Source organism: Lynx rufus, unplaced genomic scaffold, assembly GCF_022079265.1.
Source record: "Lynx rufus isolate CCGP_SWC_20201006 ecotype Redwood Valley unplaced genomic scaffold, mLynRuf1.p SCAF_15, whole genome shotgun sequence".
NCBI lineage: Eukaryota > Metazoa > Chordata > Mammalia > Carnivora > Felidae > Lynx > Lynx rufus.
The window spans coordinates 55304092-55327328 of NW_025814829.1; the positions used below are offsets into that span (position 1 = coordinate 55304092).

At 42.8% G+C, this 23237-nt stretch overlaps 1 protein-coding gene across 6 annotated transcripts in view; it reads right to left on the bottom strand.

Annotated features, from left to right (window-relative positions):
• RGS7 (regulator of G protein signaling 7) overlaps positions 1–20776 on the bottom strand; it is a 493624-nt gene extending 472848 nt beyond the window's left edge. For all 6 annotated transcript variants that reach the window (XM_047077340.1, XM_047077343.1, XM_047077341.1 and 3 more), the window contains exon 1: positions 20699–20776. In XM_047077340.1, the coding sequence (XP_046933296.1) occupies positions 20699–20776 (78 nt within the window). The remainder of the gene's footprint in view (positions 1–20698) is intronic.
• Between the last annotated feature and the right edge of the window lie 2461 nt (positions 20777–23237).

Here is a 23237-nt window from a genome sequence, read left to right on the forward strand (position 1 = left end):
AAAGTTTTTCTGCATTCTCAGTTTCTAGACTAATATTATGAAAATAGCAGTTAACTGAAGAGTTAAAAATCTTTTCCCTTTAAAGAGTAATTAAGGTGTCCACTAATCACAAGGGCAGTCGTTGAAATAGCAGGATTCCTCCTCAGTCATGAGGTTGGCTGGGTCATAAAGACCATTCTAGACCATGTAATGCTTTAATATCAATGACACTGCTACCACTCGTATGTTCATGACCGCAGAACTGGTGCACGTGTCAGGACAGGAAATCCCCTCCTTTGTATATTATAGGGCAACAGGGTCAGCATTATTGCCCCCAAACAGTAGAACCCACTCAACTGACAAAACTCTCCTTCCATACTATAGATTTTTTTTTAGGTTTATTTATTTATTTTGAGAGAGAGAGAGAGAGCGAGCTAGCGAGCAGGGGAGGGGCAGAGAGAGAGGGAGACAGAGAATACCGAGCAGGCTCCACATGGTCAGCGCAGAGCCCAATGTGGGGCTCAAACCCATGAACAGTGAGATCATGACTTGAGCTGAAACTGAGCCAGATTCTTAACCAACAGAGCCATCCAGGTGTCCCCTTACTGTAGGTTTTTTTAAGTAGCATAAGAAAGTCTGTGGTTTTTTGTTTCCTTTGAACACCATGACCATTCTGTATTTTTATAAAAGAGAAAATTGCAGCAAAAAAGGTCATGCCTTGCCAAAGGGCCCCACCAGTGGTTCCAGTTATAAAATCACTTCAAGAATCATCAGTTGAGTTACCCAAAGAATCTTTAATGTACACAGACACAAAAGAAAGCAAATATTTCCACAAGCATTATTAAACTATGACATATTAGTTGTCATTAACAATCAGCGGGCAGGGGTGCTGGGTTCTGCCAGTCTAATGTTCCAAACAATCAAAAATAATATCCATGGGGCAATTAATTTCCTGCACATTGATTATTCCAATCCCCACACTCATAAGTAGGGCTAAACAAAATAAAATTAAACAGCATAGCAAGAGACTGAAGACTGAGCCCACTTGTAAGGGGCAGGGCTGGACGGCAGGGGGCTGTAACCTCAGGAGATGAGTTACATCTCTCGGGTTATTGGGGAAGGGTAGGAAGTTATTCTGGTGCCGTGACACATATCTCGGAAACTTACCGCTGAAGTCATCTTTACGTCATCTTTATCCCCTGACACCCCCCGCCCCCGCGTCCCACGTGCACAGCCACATGCATGCTGCACAAACCAAGAAATTAGGACCCAGACCCACTGTCCCAGCAAAATAGCTAATGATAAGAAGAGACCAGGGACTTCAGATTAGTCCCGTGTACTTTCTACTCTGTGGGGGCTACGTGGCCGCTTAGCGCTCCTGGAAGTGGAGCAAATGTCATTGCCATTAAGCCAACAAGTTACATAGCAAACTGCAAAACTTTCATTTTTGTCTTCGTTAATGGAACTACTTACTAATAAAATGTTAGTCAACAAATGTATTGACTTTGTTGTAAAACTTTTAGCCATCATTCTAAACCTTCCTTCATTTATACTATCCTTATTCTGTCAGATACTAATTAAATAGCCACTAAATCTGCCAAGCAATATATTAGTGTCTGTAGGGACACAGAAGCAGAATCAGACGCAGATCCTATTCTTAAAGAGCTCAAAAGATTAAAAAACAAAAACAAAAAAGCATGCATGCGGACACAGGCACACATACACCCAGTGAGGTGCTGGTAAATGTTTAACAACAATTAGGGAGGAAGGAAAGGGTGAAGAAGCCCTGACTTATAGCATTTGCTAACTCCCATGATGTAAATACTCCTACCGTGGCTGATTTCAATCTGCCAACATGCCATCATGAAATGCAGAGTTGGGGAGAGATGTGCAAACTTGTCTAAACTTGTCTAAGCTGACTCCAGGACACCAGTACTGTAGTTATATTTGTACATATATTTACGTAAATTTACACACACACACACACACACACACACATATATAAAAGAACTAACCAAATATTTTACAGATGTTACATTAAAGCATTGGAATTTTGATTGATTTTATTTCTTCTTTATACTTTTTTTTAGCATCCAACTTTTTTTATAAAGAGTATTTTAGGGGTGCCTGGGTGGCTCAGTCGGTTAAGCGTCCAACTTCAGCTCGGGTCATGATCTCGCGGTCTGTGAGTTCAGGCCCCGCGTCGGTCTCTGGGCTGACAGCTCAGAGCCTGGAGCCTGCTTCAGATTCTGGGTCTCCCTCTCTCTCTCTCTCTCTCTCTCTGACCTCTGCCGCTCATGCTGTCTCTCTCTCTCAAAAATAAATAAACACTAAAAAAAAAAATTTAAAAACAAGAGTATTTTATTGATTTTAACTTTTTTACCCATTTTATTGAGCTACAGTTGACATACAGCACTGTGTATGTTTAAGGTATAGTATGGTACTGTATAGTACAATGACCTTACTTACATAAATGATGACCACAATTACTTTGACATCCATCTATCATCTCATAGAGATACAGAAAATAAAGTAAATGAAAAGGGGGAAAAAAGTATTTTTTAGATCAGTATTAGCAGCAATATCCTTATCCCAGACCACTTTTTCTAGGCAGCCCTGGCGTTACTACAATTATCTAAGGAGCAGAGAAACGGAATCGTTTTGTGAGCAGGGAAGGTACAGAGAGAGGGAGCAAAAGAGAATCCCAAGCAGGCTCCACGCTGTCAGATGCAGAGCCCGATGCAGGGCTCGAATCAATGAACCCTGAGATCACGACCGAGCAGAAAGTAAGAGCTGGACGCTTAACAGACTGAGCCACCCAGGTGCCTCAAAACCAAGACATTTTAAAGGCACATCCGATTAGCATTCAAGCCACAGGTCCTGGTAGAACTAAGAAAGGCAACACTTTACCCAGTCTGTAATATGGAGCATTGCAAGACTTGGCTCAGCCCCACACCCTCCTGAGCCCCACCTTCACAGCCATCAGACTCTATAACCTAGAAGATACCTCCAGAGCATGCTCCTGCCACACGTTCTCAATCTTGCCAAGTATTCCATCATACATGTCTGTACATGGAAGAAAGACAGGCAAGTGGGAAGACCAGGAGGAAGATGATCTCTAAATAAAGTACAGGGATCCCGGTAAGAATCTAACTGCTTCTGCCAACCTCTCTACACAGCATTCAGGGATATGCCACCTGTCCCTTTTCGTGGTTAATTCTCCACAGTGTCTGCAGCTACCTTCGATAGTTCCTTCTTCAGCTTTCTTAATATACGGATGGCTTTTGCTTTGTAACTAATCAGCTTTGCCTCTTCCCAGAAACTCTTCTCCTTCCCCTTTTCTACTTGCAACTATAAAAACTATTAAGCCTACAATCTGAAAAACCACTGATATTTATAACTATTTTTAATATAAAGAGCTGAAAGTTTCATGGAGGGAAAATAAAATGCCTTATTGCTGCATAATGTTTTAACATTTTTTTTCAATATGTGAAATTTATTGTCAAATTGGTTTCTATACAACACCCAGTGCTCATCCCAAAAGGTGCCCTCCTCAATACCCATCGCCCACCCTCCCCTCCCTCCCACCCCCCATCAACCCCGTTTGTTCTCAGTTTTTAAGAGTCTCTTATGCTTTGGCTCTCTCCCACTCTAACCTCTTTTTTTTTTTTTTTTAACACTTTCAAAGTACTTCCATGTGTCTTATCATATATCATTGGCACAATAATCCTCTGAAGTGGCTGTTCCTAGTACCTTTGTATGTAATGGGAATGAAGCTCCAAGAGCTTACAAGATCCCTCAAGTTCCCAAACCCATAGAAGGGTAGCTCCCTGCCTTCAATACACTCACTTCAAGTTTCATATTCCAATCCAACGGGGAATCATCTGGTACAGACCTGACTTCAAATCCTGACACCACCATTTTCCTTCTGGGTGGCCTTAGGCAGAATCTTCACCCTCTCTGGACCTCATTTCCTCATATGAAGAATGGGGGAATAATATACACTCCATGGGACTGTTATGAAAATCAAACAGAATCAAAGTTGGCATATGATGGGTTTTCAAGACATTCACCTCCCATGTTCTTTTTCCTTTCTTTCTTTTTTTTCTTTTTTTGAGAGAGAGAGACAGAGAGAGAGAGAGAGAGAGAGAGAGAAAGCAGGGGAGGAACAGAGGAAGAGAGACAGAATCCCAAGCAGCCTCCACACCCAGCATGGAGCCCAATGTGGGGCTCGATCCCACAACCATGAGATCATGATCTGAGCTGAAATCAAGAGTTCAGACACTTAACCCACTGAGCCACCCAGACACCCTTCACTTACCCTTTTCAAATTTGCTCTACCAAATTGTTCATCCCTTCTACCTCCTTCCCTTGTATCACCCTTTTTTCAAACACACTCCTCTTGCGTCTCACCTGATTTGGCAGTCCTCCCCAGTTCAGCAGCGTGTTAACAGTCCTTTGATGTATAGTGTGTTTTATACACAGTGTGTTTCTATAACAAGAATTAGCCCACACACAATTGGTAAATCAGGGAAATGTGTCAGTCCAACACAGAAGCCCCACCGGCTCATGCACAATTTTTCCAGCATAATACATTTTGTGCTACCGTGACAAAGCGGCCAAACCCAAAGCACACATACACAGGTGGGCGCAGCAAGCCACGGAAGGATGCACCACCACCCACGTGGCTTGTTCCTCCTCTTGGCTCAACCTGGCTACACACTAGGTTTCAAAAGGGTTTACTGCACATTCCTCCCAGATATTTGAACAAAACAAATATACAAACACCAGAGAAGGTGCCAGGACGGTTTTGTGCCAAGCCTGTCACTGCTCCTCTACGTGCAGATTCCAATGCTAATGTCCCTCTATCCTTGTTTTGGGAATCTGGCAGACCCCATACTTCCTTATATGCTTCTCCATCAAGCCACCTTCTTCTTTACCTTTTAAAGATAAAGTCTTGTATTACTGTGTTATCCCTTTGTTTATGGGGAAAATAGGATGCTATTGTAGTTGAGCTATCATTTTTAATAAGATCACTATTGTTTTGGCTAATGTTTAATTAAACATTAAATGTTTTGAGTGATTTATTCCAATTCTATTTCCTTTAAAATGTCAGTTATTTTTAGTGTGTGATTTTTCAGAATGTGAGGTTTTTTTTTAAGGAATGTATTGTGCTACAGCAGAAATGCCCATATTTTGCTTTGTTGTGTGGATATTTTTGAAATATGGAGGCACTGCGGATTGATGAAATAAATGGTACAAACAAAGTGTTCTCACTGCACTTACTTAACTCTCTTTGCTAAAATTCAACTCAGCACCTCTTGCCTATGGTTAAGAATGTACAAATTCTACCAAAGATGCTACCAAGGTGGGCAGTTCCTACTGATTTTCATAAATATGCTCAACAAAATGCTTCTAAACATAAAACAAGGTTCAAATACAGTGTTCAAATAAATCTATGCAGAATTGGCCTAGTTCTACCACTTTAAGCAGCTTTTATTATATAAAATTATCCCATTTTTAAATTAGCCAAACTTCTAAGTAAGCAAAGATACTGTGAGAAGACCACCTTCAGCTGTAGGATCTGTGGTATGAGTGAACAAGTACTAGGGCAAAGAAATAAGTTCAAATATTTTTTAAAGTTTTTCCTCTTACCCCTAGCACAAGTAATTTGCAGTAAATAAATAATATGGTTTTCATTTGCATTTGTTTTTGACATGGGCAAATAAGCTTTCCAGACCTCAGTTTCCTTACAGGAAAACAAGAATTTTTAAAAACCATATAACCGTACTGTCAACTTTATGAGGTCGTGTGTGTGTGTGTGTGTGTGTGTGTGTGTGTGTGAGTGAAAGTACTTGTGAATCTCTTGATTCTCCAATCTTGACATTTCAAAGTGCTCGGGTAAAGAACATACAATTGTCATCACTGATTTTTTATCCCCTGACACTTCTAGTAAATTACCTTGAACATAATAATTGTTCAATAAGTATCTGCTAAATTAAATTGAACCATATGCATAAGGAACCAAAGTCCAAATTTCTCAATTAAGTTGTTTAAAAGAAACTAGATTTATTCCAAGATAGCAAATAGATTGTTTTTAAAATTAAACAAGAAACTTGTATTTCAAATAAAACTTGAGTCCTATTACTATCTTACAGATACAAAATAAAAGGCATTGGATATAGTTTTCCAAATTGGTTTGAATTTGGGTTTGTTGCAAGTGACAGATACCCAAGTTACAATGTCTGGAAGATAAGGCAGGCAGTGGAAAAACTGTTTACAATATTATGATAGAGGCATGTCATTACATATTTGTCCAAACCCACAGGATACGTAACACCAAGAGTGAATCCTATGGTAAACAGTGGACTTTGGTTGATGATGATGATGATGATGATGTGTCCATATAGGATCATCCTTGATAAGAAAATATACCACCCTGGTGAATAATGTTGATAATGGGGGGCTCTATGGAGGGGCAGGAGGTATAGGGGAAATCTCTCTACCTTCCTCTCCATTTTGTTGTAAACCTAAGAGCGCTTTAAAAAAATAAAATCTTGGGGCGTCTGGGTGGCTCAGTCGGTTAAGCGGCCGACCTCCGCTCAGGTCACGATCTCGGGGTCCGTGAGTTCGAGCCCTGCTTCGGGCTCTGTGCTGACGGCTCAGAGCCTGGAGCCTGTTTCAGATTCTGTGTCTCCCTCTCTCTGACCCTCCCCCATTCATGCTCTGTCTCTCTCTGTCTCAAAAATAAATAAACGTTAAAAAAAATTTTTTTTTAATAAAATCTTAAAAAAATAGAAGACGACATAAGTTAATTTTCCTTTAACATGAAAGTTTACGTAGGCAAGCCAGGTCAGTGGTCAGGGACCCAGGTTCACTCCCTTTTGTTGTTCTGCCATCCAGGCCTCTCACCTTCCACTTCACACCAGGATGACCTGATTCCAGCCAGCAAGAATGAGAAAAGGAAGAAAGAAAGATATATCCTTTTTTTAAAGGGCACGTCCCAGATACTACACAAACCTCTTCCGCTTACATTTCACTGGCCAGAAAGCATCACAGAAAGCATCCCATGCCCACCAGGTCTTGGAAGCCTAGGAAATGTGACCTTCACTCCAGTGGCCATGTGCTCCATGTGAATGCAGAGTGCTCTATTACTCCAGAAATGTCCAGGACAGAGAGGTTTACCACAGTTCTATACAGCGACAATGAGCTTTGAATCAAACAGATCAACATGTACGGATAAGTTGATTAGCTTCTAATCAGTTCTCAGAGTAAGAATACCACTGAGTTTTTACAGTCTTTTTAGCATTTAAGGCCATATGTAATATAATGCAAGTTATCAGGAAGTCAGACTCACCTCCTACAGATAAACTGCTTTAGCTTCAAGCCATTAAAACGCCCAGCCCAAATGACCTGTACTGAGACTTAACACTACGGCATCTTCAAATTAAGTGTTCTAAGATCAATAAATAAATAACTGCATAAGGCCAAGATTTAAGATGGAAGGAGAGATTTGAAATTATCTTTTCTGGTTATAATCATGAAAACATCTGTCTTCAGGATAGAGCTGAAGTGCTCTAAATGCTAAAATTCCTAAATGCTGTATTCACTATTATTATCCAAACTTAAATGCATTGGGAATAAAAGTGTGGGGAGACTATATAAAAGCCAAAGAAAGACAATGAATGTTACAATTTTGAGAGGGCCTGTGATATTCTTTAAAGCATTTACAAGATTCTCTAAGAGATGTGAGACTTCTTGCCTCATCATAATACCCCCAAAGGCAATTATTTCATAGATCCAAAACAAATAAAACTGAATTTATTTTTAAATGTGCTGTTATTTAAGTTTTTTTATTCATTAAGCTTCATCACTACCATCACCCGAAAGAGTCAAATATGGAGGTTACACTCTTAACTAAAAACCTGGAAATTAATGACAGAACAAAGGACCTTAAAGTCCTTTCTTAATAAAAAAGCTAGCTCAGAATCTGACTTTGGCTCAGGTCATGAGCTCACGGCTCATGAGTTCAAGTCCCACATTGGGCTCTGTGCTGACAGCTCAGAGCCTGGAGCCTGCTTCCAATTCTGTGTCTCCCTCTCTCTCTGCTCTCCCCCTCTCACATTCTCTCTCTCTCTCCCACTCAAAAAAAAAATTAAAAATTTTCTAAAAAGCTAGCTCAGAAGTTCAAACAAAAATAACAGAATTTTGGTTAGAAATCTACACGGTCATACGGTTCATAGGTCAAAACCATTCCTGAGGACATCTAATCTGTATTTGAAAGCTCACAGATTCTCCAAAGAAGACATGAAAATGCCCAACAAGTACATGAAAAGATGCTCAATCATTATGGAAATGCAAATAAAAACCACAATAAGATACTACCTCATACCCGTTAGGATGACTATTATCAAAGAGAACAAGTGTTGGTACGGATACAGAGAACTTGTATCCGTTGTGTACTGCTGTGGGGAATGTAAAATGGTTCAGCCACTATGGAAAATGGTATGGTGGTTCCTCAAAAGAATTAAAAACACAATTACCATATGATCCAGCAATTCCAATTCTAGGACTTGAAAGCAGGGACTCAAATAGATATTTGTACACTCATGTTTATTCCAGCATTATTCTGTGAATAACAGCCAAAGGTGGAAGGAACCCAGGTGCTCATCCATAGATGATGGATAAACAAAACATGATACATATCCATCCAGTGGAGTATTATTCAGCCTTAGAAATTTCTGGCACATACCACAACATGGATGAACCCTGAGGACATTATACTTAGTGAAATAAGACAGTCACAAAAGGACAAATACACTATGATTCCATTTATATCAGCAATTACATTTATAAAGTAGCAAGGTGGTTGTCAGGACTGGGAGAGAAGAACAGGGAACTGGTGTTTAATGGGTACAAGTTTCAGTTTTGCAAGATGAAAGAGTTCTGGAGATGGACAGTGGTGTTGGTTGTACAACAATGTAAATATACTTAGTGCCTCTGACCTGTACACTTAAAAATGGTTAAAATGATAAATTTTATGTTATGTACATATTATCACAATTAAAAATTTTAAAAGAAAAAATGATAGACCCATTTGAGCAAATATTTATTTTATTAAGTTTATTTATTTATTTTGAGAGAGACAGAGAGACACAAGAGAGGGAGGGGCAGAGAAAGAGAGAATCCCAAGCAGGTTCAACACTGTCAGTACAGAGCCTGAGGCAGGGCTTGAACTCACAAACCATGAGATCATGACCTGAGCTGGAACAAAGCGTTGGATGCTCAACCAACTGAGCCACCCAGGCACCCCAATTTGAGCAAATATTTAAAAAATAAAAAACTATTAAGTAGGATGTACCATTATACTAAGGACTCAAGATGATAAAAAAATAATTATCATTTCATTTACTTTTTCTTAACAGTAATCTAGCAGTCTACGCATATATGAAGGAATTTAGATCTTAAAAGATATTTTTTCTCAGATTTGCCTCAAAATAATCAACTGGGGGATAGCATAAGTGGGGAAGTACAAGCGAAATAAGATTCACCTATGGTTAATAACCACTGACGCAATGCTGTGGACACATGAAGGTCCTTTATATCATTTTTTTACGGCTGTATTTGTTTCAATTGTGCCATAACTGAACATTTTTAGTCACTTTTTATTGTACACTTACTATATGAAACAGTTTTAAACAAAATTATCAAGAGCCACTAAAGAGCAGCAAATTCTACAATATGTGTAAGAAAGAACATTTTCAAAGGGAAGTGATCCTTAGACATTACCACTTGCTTTGATAGAGAAACCCAGTTCCTATCCTTTGGGCTTTTGTAAGTAATAGTTAAAATATATTGAATGTTTCCTACTTATCTAGACTTTACATGCGCTATTTTTGTAATCCTCACAATAACCTATTATTATCCCCATTTTACAGATGAGGAAACTGCGACTCAAAAAAGCAAAGTAATTTGATTCAAGTTCACAGGTATTATGTCAGCTTTAACCTAGGAGTCTGACTGCAAAGCCTTCAATTTAACAAGCACCTTTCTCTAATGACAAGAGTCTCTTTCCCTTTCTTGGTAGCTAAGGATGGCCTCATCGATCCTGAGTGGCCAGAACTGATGATGCCTGATTGAGAACCTATGGAGGGAGACATTTTGTTTTCTAAGGGGTAAGACCAACACCTTTGCCTCAGTTGTCTCAGTAAAGCCCTGAGGATTTTAAACATTAGCTTAGCTCAATTTAGCATCAGAGGTTGTAAGACCTTGGGCACAGAACTGCAACAAGAAGATACAGATCAACATAAAATTTATTTTAGAAAACAAGATGACCCAAAAGAAGTAAACTTTCACATCGCCCATTTCTTCCCCTTTTGTGTTAATAATCATCCTATGATGAGTTGCTTGACATCTGTCTTTGCCCCCATGAAATAAGCTCAGTCAGGGCTCAGATGCTGTCTGCCTTGTCTACAAGTTCATCCCTGGTGCTACCATGGTGCTTAAACATAGCCAAGGCTCAATGTATGTGTAGTGAGAGGAACTGAATTCTGAGTGTCATGAGTGTTCACTAATTTAATTGGAAGCAACACGGTGAAGAGGAGAGTAGGGTCTTTGGAGCAAGCATTCATTCATTCATTCGTTCCTTCACTCATTTGTGCATTTATGCAATCAATATTTGGGACACCTACTACGTGCCATTTTTCTAAGTGCTGGGAACACAGCAATGAAAGATAGATGTCTCTACCTTGGCTCTGCTTCTAATCCCTGAGCAATCCTGGGCAGTCACTCAGTCTGCAGGGGTCAGTTTCAGCTGTTGTACCAGAAAAACAGGATACTAATAACCAATATGCAACATTATTTTAAGGAAAATGGGTAATATATGTAAAGAAGCAGGGTAAACACTCAATAAATGGCAACTATTCTAATTAGTGACAAATCAAAAGTCAAAACAAAATACTAAGTAGAAGACAGAGCAAGTGACAAATGGCATTAACTTCCAGAGGAAATGCACCTAGCAAAGTTCAGTGAGAAAAATGTTGGTAACAATGTGTTCTTTCTATGTGGTGCTTAGTTTTCTTCAAAATGTTTGGGATATATCATCTTAAATAGGAGTGAAAATCTCCCTAGATTTTTATACAAGAGAAAAAGTATCTATTGGAACCAGTTTGCTTGACATTCAAAAGCTTTGTGGCCAAAGAAGGTTATGCAGATTTAAACTGTTTTTGACATCTTCCAGCAATGACCAAACAGAGGAAATCATGTCAACTGAGCTTCTAAATGACCTACAGCCACGGGACACTTGGCAAGCTGGAAAAGACTTATTAGGAAGCCTACTGTAAAGTTTATTCTTTCAAGGAGTCTCAGTAATTTCCACAATCCCCCCCCCCCCGCAAAAAAAGGCTACAAGTCTTATTTGTCAATCACTCTCAGTCAAGAATTTCCACTTATATTTCATTTCATCTTCTCAAAGATTCTGTGAAGCAGTCTCTGTTAATTTTATGAGGGAAATGAAATTCAGAGAAGGTAAGAAATGTGCCCAAGCTCACGTGGCTCGTGAAGGGTGGTACAAGAATCCACAACACAGCCCTTCAGATGGGGAGACCCTGCCCCTCTATCACTGCCACTTCCCACAGGCTTTCCACCATCCTTTCAACTTTCTGAGATAAGAAAGAGAAGTGAGCTTTAAAAATATGGATTCCTTATACCCCAACTTTAAATTCTCAACAAGGATTCCAACCACTGTAAATCCCTTTTACCTGAAAGCCTCTGGTTTTTTCTCAGTCCTGTTAGGAACTGGAAAGGCTACAATGCATCCCTGAGATGCCACAAGATGGGAGATTAGCTGAAGTGCCTTTGACATCAAGTCATCTGAGTACCTACAAGTGCCCTTCCTGGATGGTGTCGATAGGCTCTGGTCCCACAACCACTATCATCTCACCTTAGGAGAGCCACCCTCTCCAGATGCTGAAAGTTTCCACAGGATGAGAAAATAAATAAATAAATAAATAAATAAATAAATAAACAAACAAACAAACAAACAAGCAAACAGAGTAGTCGTTTGATATCATTTATCATAATATGTACCATCACCTTATCAGGCCAAGGTCTTCCTTCAAAACTTCACTTCTATTTCGTTCTTTTAAAAGAATCATTTGTTGAGCCCCACTTTGTTGCAAGCACTGTGTGCCTAGTGTCAGACTAGGTATAGCATATTCTTTATCTCTTCTCTTGGGTTTGATGCTGTTTTCCCAAAGGTCTTTACTCCTTAAGCACTGTCAAATACAATAGTCACTAGCCACAGAAGCTATTTAAATTTAAATTACTTAAAATTAAGTATAATTTAAAATCCAGGTCTTGGGTAACACCAGCCACGTTTCAAGTGTTCAGTTGCTCCGTGTGGGTAGTGGCTACCATATTAAACAATCCACATACAGATTATTTCCACCATGGTAAGAAGTTCCACTGGACAGTTGGATGCTCCAACAGATGCTCCACAGAGCACCATGTTCTGTGTTTTCATCTGCCTAGGACTTCCGGCCAGCATCAAATCAAGAACAGAACTACTCTCAGAGTAGGACAGACCAAGTTCCCGATCTTACCATCCCTGAGGCTCCAAAGGCTGGAGTGCAGTAGAAGGGAAAAAGGAATCTAGTAACCTATCTCTTGTGAGTGACTAGGCATCCAAGGATGCCATGGGGTAACCAGGATTACCTACTGATACTGAATTACAAACACGAAGACTTATTGCAGTTATTTTAAAAGATGGAGAGAGCCACAGAAAGAAAAATAAAGACTCGAATTCAAGCTTTGTGACTGCAGACAAATTGCGTAACTTCTCTAATCCTAAATTTCGTCATCTGCAAAGTGAAAAGGTAGATCCATCCTAGGTTCCCTTTCATTTCCAAAATTCCTGGATTCAAAAGCTTTATTTACTTTACATAATATCCAAGGAACTGTGCAGACTTCAAAGATATATAAGATAATACTTCAAAGAGCTTATTAAAAAGAAGCTAGTAAATTTAAAAAAAGAGTAAAAGCTAGCTACATAGGGATAAATAATATAAGAAAGGACATTGTGAGAGTCATGAAAATGGTATTACCAAAGTATCTCACAGAATCTGCCTCGCTAACTATCAGGAAGACATGAAAATGTTCACCTTTTTTCCCTTCAAAAAATTTAACAACATAGTAGACCCCATGGCACATACAAGGTGTTTCAACGTTTATTTATTTTGGGACAGAGAGAGACAGAGCATGAACGGGGGAGGGGCAGAGAGAGAGGGAGACACAGAATCAGAAACAGGCTCCAGGCTCCGAGCCATCAGCCCAGAGCCTGACGCGGGGCTCGAACTCACGGACCGCGAGATCGTGACCTGGCTGAAGTCGGACGCTCAACCGACTGCGCCACCCAGGCACCCCAAGGTGTTTCATAATTTTACTTAAATAAACAGGAATAGGAAAATAATAATAATTACTATTACTGTTACAGACACTTATTGAAGATCTAATATATGTTAGGTTCTATACAAGACACATCCCTAAGTAACTCATTTTGCCATCAAACAGCTCTATGAAGGAAACATGTTTGGTTTTCATTACTTTACAGATGAGGAAACCAAAGTGAAAGTAGTCCGTTGCTAACCCACAACCAGACAGATCAACAGTGGCAGAGCCGAGATTTAAAACCAAGACGACCCGGACACCTGGGGGGCTCAGTCGGTTAAGCATCCATCTTCAGCTCAGGTCCTGATCTCACGGTCTGTGGGTTTGAGCCCCATGTCAGCCTCAGTGCTGAGAGCTTGGAGCCTGGAGCCTGCTTTAGATTCTGTGTCTCCATCCCTCTGCCCCTTCCCTGCTCATGCTGTGTGTCTGTCTGTCTCTCTGTCTCTCTGTCTCTCTCTCTCAAAAATGAATAAACATTAAAAGATTATGGGGCGCCTGGGTGGTGCAGTTGGTTAAGCGTCCAACTTCAGCCAGGTCACGATCTCGCGGTCCGTGAGTTCGAGCCCCGCGTCAGGCTCTGGGCTGATGGCTCAGAGCCTGGAGCCTGTTTCTGATTCTGTGTCTCCCTCTCTCTCTGCCCCTCCCCCCGTTCATGCTCTGTCTCTCTCTGTCTCAAAAAATAAATAAACGTTAAAAAAAAAAAAATTAAAAGATTAAAATAAAACAAGACCACCCAACTGCAGGGCACATGTTTCTTCCACTTCACACTGGCTCCTGAAGAAAAAGTTTACTTGCCAATCACAAGGAAGGATGTCAAATAAGAAGGCTCCCAGCCTTACTCTTAAGAACCCAGCTAATGTCACAAAGCTGCCATTTTCCTATTTTTTCAGTAAACGGAAGAGCAACTTCTTCTCTCTGAATGGGCTCCTTAGCCAAAATATCCCAGCCTGGACCAGGTGGCAATTTTAATGAAACTGGAACCAAGTTCATGACTGTCTGTTAGAGCTCCAACGTCCTGAGACCTTTGTTAATTGAATTAGACACAAGACAAAGGGAAAAGAGGGTAAGTTAAATTTTCATATTGCCTTGGGCAAATGGCAGAAAGAAGTGGGCCTTGTTTTCCCTAAGGAACCGGGTACCCACTTTATCATTTACAATTATTTTATAATTAGATTGGTATTTTGTAAGACAGAAGTCCCTGTCACCCCGACCTTCCAATGCCTCCTTTTCACTGCTATGAACGGGAGGAGCAAGAGCTTGTTTTCCACAATTCTGTTTTCAAGGAGACTTAACATTTCATATATCACTAAACTATCCAAATCCAAAACATTTCCGTATTCTCTGCAGTGATCGCATTCCATCACCAATACCACCTAAAAATACCCTGCTTTCCATCACTCAGTAGAACCACAAAGGCTATTAGAAGGCAATAAAATCCCTAGATAGCTTCTCTTTCCTACATCTGCACTCTCCCCTGATCAATTAGATTCATGGAGGCTGGAGGTGGGAAATAAAGGAAATAAAATTCAGGCCACAAATCCTTATCTTAATCTCACAAATAGCACTGACAAGCAACAACTGGTGCGGGAAAAGCTCAACCATGGAAGGCTTTCCGGCTCTGAACTCAGGTTAATGATTATCCAAAATCCATCATTGAATTATTACTCATAACATGTCCACTTCTCAGCAAAAAATATCATAGATGACAGTTCTATTCTATCTCAGGGCACATGTCAGTATTTATGTTACTGAGGGGAAAACAGGTCTGCATTTGATTCAGACAGATTAAATTCATATTTATAGTAGACAATATCCCTTAGTCCAGAAAGGAGCTTTCAAGTAATCTAATTCTAGAAGACAGTCCATTTCAGAATTTTTGAGCAATGGCAAGACGTTTCTCCTGGTCCCTGCCTCCCATTGACGCCCCTAATTTAGAAATCTGAAGGTGTAAAGGCTCAGACCTTTTCTGATTACCTATTCGCAAGCACTCCTTCCTTTTCTCATGGGCCTTTCTCTTATCACTTATAAATATACTTCATCAGCACCCTAAACCCAGAAAGACCAAGACAAGTAAGGTTCAAAAAAGTCAACAGTTGGGGTGCCTGGGTCAGTCCATTAAGTACCTGACTTCGGCTCAGGTCACGATCTCACAGTTAGGGAGTTCAAACCCCACATCAGGCTCTGTCTACATGGAGCCTGCTTCAGATCCTGTCTCCCTCTCTCTCTGCCCTCCCCTGCACTCTCGCTCTCTCTCTCTCAAAAATAAACATTTAAAAAATGTCAAAAATTATTTTTGATAATGGAGTTCAAGGAGGGGGGGGGGATATTGACACCCTCAAGGTTAACCAGATTGGACAATCCTAAAGAGACAAATGCACTGAGTTAATACAGAAAATGTCAGCTAACTCGCCACTAACAGACTAGTAACTATCTGTGGCTCAATTCCTCCCAAAGAAGAAGCAAGTCCTTCCCCTTTCTTATGGGTACCTGTACTCTTATGAAACAGACAGACTTCACAAACAGCTTCCAAAGGCAAGTCTAGGTCAAGCCAATCAGCATGGGCAATTGTCCTATGGGGCTGACATATCCCACTGCATCTTTCTGTAGGAAGGGCCAGTGGGCCCCTCTTGCTCTTCAAGAACAGAGCAGTCGGTCCTTAAAGACTAACCTTTTGCCACACCACATACACAGCAACATATTGGACCCCATGGCACACAAGTTTAAAAGCACCCTTTCAAGAGCATGTGCATAACACGCACCCAAACCAGACTGGAATCTGCTCTCTTCTCCAAAAGACATCATTTTATCTTTTACAACGAAACTGAGCATCATCTCAGGGAAAACTTACCTTCACATTTAGGTCTGTCTTTAAAAGAAGAAATTAAAAGGAAAAAGCAACTGGAAGGAGAGTGAGCACATGGGAGATGAAGAGAGGAGAGGAACACAGGACAGAGGAGAGGACAGGTGAGGTGAGGGCACAGGACAGAGGAAAGGGCAGGTGAGGTGAGGTGAGGTGAGGTGAGGTGAGGTGAGGTGAGGACACAGGACAGAGGAAAGGACAGGCGAGGTGAGGTGAGGGCAAAGAACAGAGGAGAGGGCAGGTGAGGTAAGGTGAGGGCACAGGTTTGCTCCATCCAAAAACACATTCATCCCACCAAGGTAGTGAATGAGGAAAATATTTTGATTTTCTTTTCTGGCCATTGAAGCATAAATAGCTGCTGCAGTAATAGCAAAATTATTGGTCATTGTGAGCAGTTCTGCTGGTGAGAGGCCGGCATTCCAGACCATTTGAAATACTGGCCCCAAGGTGCCCTAGATATTTTGTTTTTCAAATGCAGGAATGTCAGCTGCTGGACAAAACGTGATGTATCCTGTCTAGTGGGCAGCATGCTGGCCAGACACCGGATTTGGAATGTGTGTCCCTGCACCCTGGGTTCTAGCTCGGCCGTCCTCCACAGCCAATGCTGCGTCCAGAACAAGGATTCTGCCCTGTGGAACAGAGCGAGAAGGGAGCAGTGGTTGGGCCTCATCAACCAAAGCCAAAACTGCGTTCTAGGCTAGCACCTCTACCAATGTCTCAAGAAACCTCCCGAACCCAAGGCAAGCTGGAGCTCAGTGGGTCTCTTCTTAAGAAAGTGGGTTACTTCTCATTCCAATCTTAGTTAAGGCCTGCCCGGATGGAGCCTAGAAAGCCCGAAAATTAAATGTGGCCGAGACTCATATCTTATGAGCTTTCAAATAAAGTGTTCTCAAATACATAAAATGGCATAACGACTCTAACTTAATCACTTGCTTATGAAAAAACAGCGTTGTGAGTTGAAAAATTGGTAAGGCATATACTGTGTCCATATGGATGTTTAAAATGTACTTGACATCAAATGAAGCCTACAGAGACCCTTTCTTTTTAAAATTCTTTTAGTGAAGTGCAATGTTATATTAGTTTCAGATGTACAACACCCTAATCCATTACTCTATACATTACTCATTGCTCACCACCCTACTGTCGTCACCATCTGTCACCGTACAACATCATTACAATATTAACCATATTCCCTATGCTGTAGTTTTCATCCCTGTGACTTATTTACAATCGGAAGTTTGTATCTCTTAATACCCTTTACATATTTTACCCCATCCTTCCACCTGAGATGCCTCACATGAAACCGAAAAGCTGCTCACAGACATCCCAGGCTGACCTGCAGGTCCCAACCCTGACCGTGAGGCAGCGCCACGACTGTCCATAGCCTGCACCACAGCAGCACTCACTCTGCCTGGAACATCATCCTTCTACACACTGTATATTTTTCCATAACGTCGCTACAGAATTCTCCATGGAAAGAGACCTTTAGAATTCTCCCGTCATTTGGAGGAACTCCTATAATCCGGATGAGAGTAATCACAAGAGAGAGACACATCTGACGAACACAAGAAACGCATGCATCCCAGCTCTTGTCTGTGCATTCCACTTTGCTAGCCATTCACTGTTCCCCTCTGTCACAGGAATGTGTTACGACGTGTCATTCATAGCCTACCCAGATAAAACGGAAGCGGCACATACATGTCTTTAGTGTGTGCGAATCACCACAATCCTGGTATAAACAAGAGGTGGCCTGTGGGGGAGGGGAAACAGTGAGAACACCGGTGAATGTGTCTAGCTCAAAACCTATTTCCAAGAACTATGTTTCAGCAATGAAGCAAAAGTGGAAAACTGGCATGAGAGGATAAAAACAGCAATTTATCCACTCTCTCCGCTGTTACTGAGCAATGTGCCATGGTACCCAAGTTCTTTTCTAAACCTGTGATTGACTTCTTGATTGTTACGCATTTGTAACCCAGTGCTTCTTCCTTTAAGCAGGTAGAGATGAAACATCCTCGTAACAGATACCAGTCCTATACGTCTCTCCAACTACTTTGCTGTTCTTCACATTAAAATCTAGCCTCTACTGAAAATATAAATATAAATAAGGTGCAAGAAACAGGGGTAAAACGGTCACATGAAACCGTGACGTCAGGGTGTATGTCTCCAAACAGACATGGGCCATTTTGATATGTGTCTTATTATATAAATTATCTGGTATTTATACATTATTCTTTATATCACAAATACAAGATATGTGTGCTTGGAGAATAAAAGGATAGATGGGCAATCCATAATCAAGCATTATGAGCACAATTTACTGAACTGAGGTTTTTTTTCTGAAAATGATTTAGCAGAGAAATATTTTCTAAAGATAAATTGTGTCATTAATACTAAACACAGTAATAAAAGGAGGGCAAAATAAGTAATACAAGCATTTCCAAGCTTAACCAACAAAATGATAATGTTGAAAAGAATGAGGCATTATATCTTTCCCTGAAGACATAGTCTGTTAACTTACCAGTAGCCCTAGCAGCAATTTGGTGTCACACAACAACTTACAGAGCAAATTCAAAATTAGCACTAAGAAGCTCAGATACCCTAAATAATCTAATAACTATTTCTAAAACTCCTAGCCTCATATTTTCATTTATTCTCATAATAATTGACTAAATGAGACACACAGATTCATGTCATATTAAGTTTATTTCTAATCAAGATAAGCATTAGGTGTCTGATCAATGTGACCCTAACCTTCCATAAGGAACCAGAAAAAGAATATAATGTTTGACCAAACAAGAGTAGCTAACTACTGTAATTTTACATCCAAAAGTCCAGCTTTCCACATGCACATGCCTAGAAGATAGAACTTACGATTCTCATCTCTTGCATATTTTAATATTCAAAGCATACCAAACAATAAAAATATCGTAACTTACTTAAAAACACATAACTGCCCTCCAAACAGCTCTTCTCAGAACGAATTCTATTTAGAATGGGCAAATATCCAGTTATTTCGATCGATGTAGCAATACAATCATAATAATTTAGGCTCAAGTGGATTATGTTCTTGATTATCCAGTTGGGATGCTTTAGGTCTAAAATAAGCAACTAATCTCCAATTTTTATTTCCTATCATACTGTGTTGTCCCAGACACAAAAAAACTGCATTCACAGGTACACAATACAATACTGTTTGTATGGCTAAAGAGAAAAACAACTAACATTGCATCAGGATGTCCATTCACCTTCACGTGAAAGCAATACCAATATTGCCTCAAACACATACTCATCACCATCTCTCGGTGATTTGGGCCCACATAGAAGAGGTTAGATTTATCACAGGTCAAGATAGCAGACAGCTTTTCAGCTTTATTCATGAAAGAACATACACAAACTCATCCTGGACTCTTCAATGGGCTCATGCTAATTAAAACCTTTAACAATTTTCTTGATTCCAAGGTATGACTTCCTTTTCGTTATTGCTAATGTTAACTAAAGAAATCTTGCCCCATAAGCGCTACACATAATATGCTAAGGAAAAATAATCCCAGCATAAAATGCAATTGAAACGATTGGCACAGAAGTTAAATAAAGAATATTGCTTCCTTAATTTTAGGACTATTGCTGATTATGACCAGAATGAAGTTACCTAAGCAACCACTCTAAAGCACACACAATATTCAAATGCATCTTTATTATGGTGGCTCAGTGTCTAGAAGTTTGTTGCTGATAGCTGCAATAAAATGTATAAAGCTATCAGATCAGTTGGTGGCAAGAAAAAAAAAAAAGCAACCATAAACGTTTATGTAGGATTCATATGGCACTGGAACATAAATACCCATAAACAAAACCATAAAAATAACCCAAAGTAAAAAATAATTTAGGCTAAGACAAAAAACCAAAAAAAACAAAAAACAAAAAACAAAACACACAAAAAAAACAAGAAAAGTTTAGTCGCAAGTAAACTGTTAACACCAACCATAGATTCATAGGCACATTAACTCTTTGCTGAACTGCAAAGTGGTCTTTTCATCTCTAAAATGTGATACCTTTATACCATCCTTACAACTCAAATGCTTAGGGGAGTATATGAAAAAGCTTCTGAAAACTATCACGGATGCTACAAAATCACAGGTGTAACAAAGTATGTGATGCCCAAACTTGCCGGCACTGCTGATGGCAGGTTAATCTGCGTGAGGTCGGCAGGGAAGCTGAGGGAGGAGTACGGCCAGCCTCATTCACCTCACTGCGTCCCTACACACCTGAGAATCTCAGACCATCTTCAAGTACAGTGTGCAGTACTTTGTGATTCGCGAAGTCTGAGGCCACAAAGTTAGTATATATTCCGGGGAGAAAACAAAATCAAGGAAGACAAAAGTTTCCCTTTGTTCAAGAAAGTGAAGAAAGCCTTACCTTTCTGTACACCAGCATGTTGGGTGATTCATCCGCCACCCCGTTGCTGGTCTGCCCGTAATTATTCCCCTGGGCCATGTCACCCCACACTTGGTCAGCTCTCAGGCACTGGAACGATCCGTCTGCCCTGCAGAGGGTTAGAGAGACTTCAGTGAGACGTGAGTGGTGGTGCTCAGGGGGTTGGCTTGAATCGTCTTCATAATCCACAGCTCCCACACCGGGCACACTTGCCGAGAGGCTGGCTGGAGGAAGCGGCACAGAAACAGATTTTTAAAAATTGAAAATACACCTACTGTACCCCCAGGGATGTGTGAGAAATGACAGTCTTTCAGTTAGAATAGTCATTGGGCTGTGGCTTTAAGTGACTTGATCTTCTGGACACTCGTTTTCAAAAGTGTTTGAGGCTCACCTAAAAAAACCCACGGTTACCGTTTCCGCGCTACAGAGAGTTCTCTGGTCCCCAGTACTTGCATAGCGACTTGATGATGTTTTCCCAAGAGGGCGGAAAGGCAGTACCCTGCGGCCGCACACGCGCGCCCAGGTATCCGGCTAGTTTCCCCGCAGGCAGCGCATCACACAGGCCCAGTCCGCGTGCCTCTCTCGCTCTTCATTCCCCGGGTCTCCCTCTGGGAGCCGGGGAGCTTCGCCCACTTGCACCTGCCCGGCACTGCCCGCCACCCGCTCCCTCCCCTCCACTGCACTTTGGAAGTCAGGAGGGAGCCGTGCCCGGTCCGTGCGAAAAGGCACCAGAATCCGTCCCGAACACGGGACCGGGTGGGAGTCAACCCCTCGGGCCATTACCTGGGTCCCCGCGCGTGGCAGCCCGGCTGCAGGAGCCTCAGAGCAACCAGCCCAAGCGGAGGAGAGCAGCGAGACCCAGCTCCCGCCGCCCGGCTCCCCGGGCGCCACAAATGGCAGCAGTTTCAGCACCGCGGACCTGGGCGAGCGCGGCGCCCGCAGCCCGGCAGGGGCGCGGGGCTCCCGGGGCGGCCGCGCGGCGGGGCGCCGAGCGAGGGTGGGTGCGGGGCGCGCGGGGAGGCGCCGCCTCCTCCCCTCCCACCTCCCCTATTTACCTCCTCGGCCAAGGTCACGGCCCCGCGGCGTCAGCCCTCGCGGGCGGGCTGGGTGCCGGCGCTGTCAGCTGGCGGCGAGCGGAGCCCCGACGCAGGGCAGCCTCATCACACTCGGCGGATGCGGAACCGCGCGGCTCAGGCCACCGCCGTCGCCGCCGCCGTGCACAGGCCGCCCCGGCAGCCCGCCGCTCGCGCCCGCTCCCCCCCCCTCCCTCCCCGCCGCCTGGCTGGCCCGCTCCCGCCGCCGCCTCTGCTCCCGGGCGCGGGGACCAGCCGAGCGCGCGCCGCAGGCGAGGCGCCGGCCCGTGCGCGCGACTGGGAGGCGGGAGGAGGGGCGGTCACGTGGGCCGGGCGGCCGGAGGCGCGGGCGCCCCGAGGCCGCCCCGCCGCCCGCCCTCGCGCCCCGGCCCCGCGGGCGCACACCCCGCGCGGCCGCCGCTGCGGGCGCCGCGGGCGGCCTGGGGGCCCGCGCAGAGCGGCGAGCGGCAGCCGGAAGGGCAGGGCGGGCGCGCGGACGGAGGGATGCAGGGCTGCTTGGAGTCCCGCGCAGCCGGCGCGTTTCATCACGTGCCTGCTGACTCCGCTGACAGTGCGAGGGCAGCGGATGATTGATTATCGCTGTGCTTAACTGACGGCGGGGCGAGATGCCGGCGAGTCCCGGGAGGCGAGAAAATGGCCAGGACCGATGGAGCCCTGCGGCCCGCCGCCTGCGGCTTTGTCGGCTTCGTCCTAAGTTTGAGCAATGGGAAGCGATTTGGAGGCTGCCCACTCGAGCTGGAAGCCTCGCCACCTGTGAAACCGAAGGGCCACCCATCCCCCGTGCGCGCCGCCTTCTTGCAAGGGAGGTGCTCAGAGGACCCACCTCTCCGCCCCTGCTCCCACCTGCTCGCAGGTTTCCGAGAGGCCCTGGGGTGCCGATCCCCCAGAATTATTCCTCCAGGTCGATGGCATTAATTCCGCTGTAAGGGTTGGAACGACATGAAGGAGCAAAATCACTGTCGCCCCAATTATAGTAAAGAAACTTGTGTCTCTGGCTTTCTGGGGCAGATTTGGGAAGCTATAAATATCAAGTTTTCTTTCTTTCCTCAGCTGGGCCAGGGGTGGGGGAGAGAGAGACAGGATAATCAAGACAGCCCCTTCTCAACATCCTAGCTGCACACAGAATAGAAGCGACCCCTGGTTGGGTCACCAGAGCCATGTGGCCCAGTGCATTTGCCCCAGTCCCATCTGGGCAGGCAGGTTTCACCCAAGGAACAAACAGTTCTCTAACCTCTGTTCGAAGTACTACAGGGCAAAGGTTCCCATCCCAAACTGCTTTGTACACACCCTGGTCTGACCCATCTCCCGCTCTTCCCCAGTTCCCCAAGTTTCTCCATTGTGCGCTCTGGGAAGTATGCTGTTTTTCGCCAAAACTGTCATTTCATTTTTGTTTTTTTTTCTCTAACATTTCCTAAACGTTCTATTCC